This window comes from Rutilus rutilus (genome assembly GCF_951802725.1).
Source record: "Rutilus rutilus genome assembly, chromosome: 12".
Classification (NCBI taxonomy): domain Eukaryota; kingdom Metazoa; phylum Chordata; class Actinopteri; order Cypriniformes; family Leuciscidae; genus Rutilus; species Rutilus rutilus.
In genome coordinates, this window is record NC_140217.1 from 16224781 (window position 1) to 16229615 (window position 4835).

The 4835-nt window shown below is 37.4% G+C and overlaps 1 protein-coding gene across 1 annotated transcript; it reads left to right on the forward strand.

The window, feature by feature from the left end:
- The first annotated feature begins 743 nt into the window (after positions 1-743).
- On the forward strand, positions 744-3100 carry LOC311300527 (uncharacterized protein). The gene is made up of 2 exons (XM_084424844.1): positions 744-822; positions 1740-3100. Exon 2 carries the CDS (start codon positions 1811-1813, stop codon positions 2987-2989), a length of 1179 nt encoding a protein of 392 aa, XP_084280970.1. The 5' UTR covers positions 744-822; positions 1740-1810; the 3' UTR covers positions 2990-3100.
- Positions 3101-4835: the final 1735 nt, after the last annotated feature.

A 4835-nucleotide genomic window follows, 5' to 3' on the forward strand; every position in this document is an offset into this window, starting at 1 on the left:
AACAATGACATTTCTCCTTGTTTACAGACCATGCAGTCTTTTTCCACAGGAGCTGAGAAAAACAAATGGAAGACGGCAGGCTGCAGCCTTGTTGATGGTGTATGGAGATCTGTTGATGGGAAGCCATGTCTGCCCAGCCATTTTTTCTTACATTAGGCTAAATTAATGCATGGGTGGGACCATGCATTAAAAGAGGGGATGATTATGCAAATGAGAGAATTGTGGTTTACCAAAGGTTTCACAATATATGCTGAGAATTTTTGCAAAAGATGTGTGATTTGCACCGCATATAACATTGCACGGGGCATTAAAACACCACTGGCAAGTCAGCCAGCCCCAGAGGGGCCATTTGAATATTTAATAATTGATTTCATTGAACTAACCCCGTGTGGAAAACAGAAATATTGTTTGGTAGTTGTGGATATGTGGTCACGATGGAACACATTGTGCCTATCACGCTGCCAGCGGGGGCGCTGTTGAGCGTGAAAACCAGACGGTAAAGAACAAATTGGCAAAATGCTGTGAAGAAACAGGACTCTCGTGGGTGAACGCACTCCCCATTGTGTTAATGTACATGAGAATGAAAAAGAGAGTCAAAACAAATTTGAGCCCATTTGAAATCCTCTTTGGTAGACCACCATTCATGGGTATAACGGGGGAAAGAAGGAGGCTTCCATCAACAGATGTGTGTGAGAATGAAATGTTGAATTACTGCAAAGAGATGTCGTGTTTGTGATCTAACAGTTCTGTGCAGGTGAAAGAAATACCAGGGGCAAAGTAGCAGAGACGTTCCTGCACAAAATCAGACCGGGTGATTACGAGGTGACGTACGAGTGGAAGGGTTTGAGCTGAGGGATTTTTATGTATACTATTTCTTTGCATCTTTTTTTATGAATTGATATGTTTTTTCCATACTAATGTGATCTATACTATTTCTTGTTTATACTGAGGTGACTGAGGGTCCGATCTATAAGTGTCGGGGATGCAATAACAGTGCTTATTCATCTAGCCCGGTTTCAGAATAAATCTTTACTTGCTTGCTATAACATGGGGGGGCCTATCCCGACAAAAACAGCCTAAGCTTTTTCATTCTAAATTTTAATGAAGGTTCAAGTAAAATGATCAGGTATATAAAAGTCAGACATGAAGAGTATAACTGTGATGTAAAGACTTGAATCAATTCTGTTCTTGAAATGTAATGATGTAATGATGTTTGATCAAGAAATTAGAAGACAAGGGTAAATTTTCCTTTAATACGTTTATCAGAGAATGATAAAGAGGAGGAATTGTTTTGGAAAATTCAGCGTTTCTTATAATCATTCGTTTCCAAACTGTTTAATCATATGTTTCTGTGAGGTTTTCTAGCAGCTGATGAGGGACAGGGAAGCGAGAGGCAATTTAGGTCGTAGATGAAGGCCTTTGGGTGTCTCAGGGACAAAGAACAGTGTGACCTGTGCCAGGGGGGGTAGAAACCAGTCCGAACCAGCAGGAGATAGGGGGTATCTTTCTGGAAATTTACAAGAAAGCTGGAAGGAGGAGTTTTTGCCAAGAAACTGTATAAGATCTGTATGTTTTATTATGTCTTTTAGGTATTCTATTTCAAAGCTGGGTGGCTGCGGCTTTTGTGAAAAGAATCCTCATTGAAATAAACCTTTTCTCTTTATTACAGTTTTGTCTCTTGAATGTTTCTTACACCTCTGATGCTGTTTGATATTAACTTCTCAAAATTGCCATTACAGGTGTTAAAGGGCCCTCAGTACTCTCACTGTTGCCAGGCTTTAACATCATACATGGCTGTGTTCCAGACTACATGCATTGTGTTCTTCTTGGTGTTGCCAGGGCCTACGCTAACCTGTGGTTCTGCAGTGAGAACAGTGGACAGCCATGGTATGTTGGAAGGTCTGTCTCAGAAGTGGATGATAGACTTTGCAGCATTCAACCACCCTGTGGTGTTTCTAGAATCCCTCGATCTGTGACTGAAAGGCATTTTTGGAAAGCACATGAGTGGTACATGTGGTTGTTCTTCTACAGTGTACCTGTGTTAAAGGGCACACTCCCTGAAAGGTTCCTTGTCCACTGGGCAAAACTTATGAAGGGTGTTGGTTTGCTCCTCTTAGAATCTATCACTTCAGAAGAGATCACCGAGGCTGACAAATTGCTTAATGCATTTGTGCAGGAAGCAGAAGGACTTTATGGTGTTTGTAATATGACATTCAACATTCATCTGTGTCTGCATTTGGCCCAAAGTGTTAAAGACTGGAGGCCACTCAGGACTCACTCTGCTTTTGTTTTTGAAAGCTACAACAGAGAATTGCTTGAGATGGTAAAGAGCACACAGGGTGTAGCTTTACAGATTTCCAAAACCTTTTTGTTAGAGAAGGCACTTCCAGTCTATGGCAAATCTTTGATGAGTTATGCTCCTATTGAGGTCAAAAACACATTCGAGATGTTAACTACATCTAAGAAGACAGTTCAAATGGTAGAACAGTTTGAAGGAGTCACTGCACTTGGCAGACCACAAAGAAAATTGCTAGAACATGACGACTATCTGGCACTTCACAGTCTTGTGCACTCTTTAAAGAAAGACATTGTCAACTACTATGACAGAGTAGTAGTTGATGGTCAAATAATACATGCAGAGAGTTATGCCAGGGAGACGAAGAGAAACTCTCACATTGTCTTCCTTAAAGATGATGATGATGATGATGATTATGATGATTGTGCCTTCTTGGTGAGAAGGTTTATCTTTGCAGATTTGGGGACCGGAGGCATGTGCTATGCCATTGGTCACTATTTTCAGAAGCAAAAGCATAATTTTTTCTCATCCTTAAGCAACCCATGCCATTTTGTTGCTGTTGATAAAACTACTGGCCATCTAACAGCCATTCCTGCCAGTAAGATCAAACAGAAGAGTTTATTTGTGTGTCTACCAGGACTGAGAGTGGACTACATTTTTAAGTTTCTTAATCACTATGAGCTGACTACATAATAGACCAACATCAAAAGGAAGTGCAGTGCTGCTGCAGAAAGAAAGAAAGAAATACTGGATTGAAAGACGTTTATAGGAAGATACAACATAACTATTAACAGTTTTATAACATTGTCTTTTCATTTTTGATCAAATGTAAATATTATCACTGAAATAAGAATGTTTTTTTTAAGATTGAGATTACCACATGGAGGACTTGTTATACTCTGTGACATAAGCTTTTACTTATAGATACAGGGGGTCAATACCCGATCTGCTTATAAGGTCATTAGGCCAGTACTGATGCAGTAAATAAAATCAGAATATCAGATAAAATGTTTTTTCTGAAACTTGATTGTGATATTTAGTGGATTGAGTGAATTGTAATGCATCTCAAGTGTTCACTGTAAATAGAATGAGAAAAGCATATATATTGACAATAAATATCACAATATATTCCCATGTTTGAATGTCTTCAATATAATATATAATATAATATAGCTTAATATAATGCATAATTGGTAAATGGTGTAGGAACAAAAAGATGATTAGCAAAAAAGTAACTCGCTTGATTAAAAATATACATACAGTATGTGTTTAAGGATCACTGGAGGCAGTTGCAGAAGAACTCAAGTGCAGTTTAATTAATAAACTAAAAACAAAGGCCATAACCTCACCAACAGTAGTACAAGGCAAACATGACAAGTGACAAGGCAAACATGAGGGCTTAAATATACACAAGGCTAATGACAAGACAAGGGACACCTGTGAACAAAACAATGAACCAATGAGAACAAGACACATGAACACGGGAGTACATGGCAGGTTCACAAGACATGACAAACCAGGGAAGCACATGACAAGAAAATGAAACATGACAATGACCTGAAACAAAACCCAACACCATCTGTGACAATGTGACACTATTCATATTCACAATATATTTCATGCCTCATGTCATATGAAAATACATGAGGCATGAAATATATTGTCACATATATGTACACATATTTATACATGCAACATGTAGATCAACTGTTATGCTTGAATTTGTATGCATGCTGAAAATATATTTTCAAAATATATTTCAATATATTTAACAGTGTTTCACATATATGTGAATATATTGCATTTCTGTATGGGCTGGATTGAATAAGATGCAAAATAGACAAATTTAATCATTGAGGCGCCCGAGCGGTCACTTGCATTGTACGTTAACTGGAGCGCATCTCATCCTCAAATACACAAAGCTTGAAATGTCTTTAAACGAAATAATTCAAAACAAAAAGAAATAGGCTACTCTCTTATGTAATCCATTATGTGCATTTCTCTCTATAGGCGCATTTACTACGAATATGGCGATCGTCAACTTCATTTTTGCCATGCACAGACACTGACAGAAAACACTATTTTATAAATAAAAATCAGTGCACGCGTTTTAATAAAATTAAAACTTTAATTGTGATCATTAAAATAGCCTACTTGAATATTAAACATTTTGTGGCCAAGTTTTGCTCATTTATTAATAGTAGATATATAGGCTATATATAGGCCTAATTTTATTAAATTGAACAAGCGCAAAATTCAGCATTCAATCAAATATTCAAAAAAAAGACTTAATAATAATGTTATTTCAACATAATATCTCGTTATTTCGACATAATGTGCGTGCAACAAGCAAGATGTGCATTTGTAAATCCGGGGAGGCGTGCACTGATTTTTATTTATAAAATAGTGTTTTCTGTCAGTGTCTGGCAAAGATGAAGTTGACGATCGCCATATTCGTAGTAAACGCGCCTATAGAGAGAAATAACATTATTATTAAGTCTTTTTGAATATTTGATTAAATGCTGAATTTTGCGTTTGT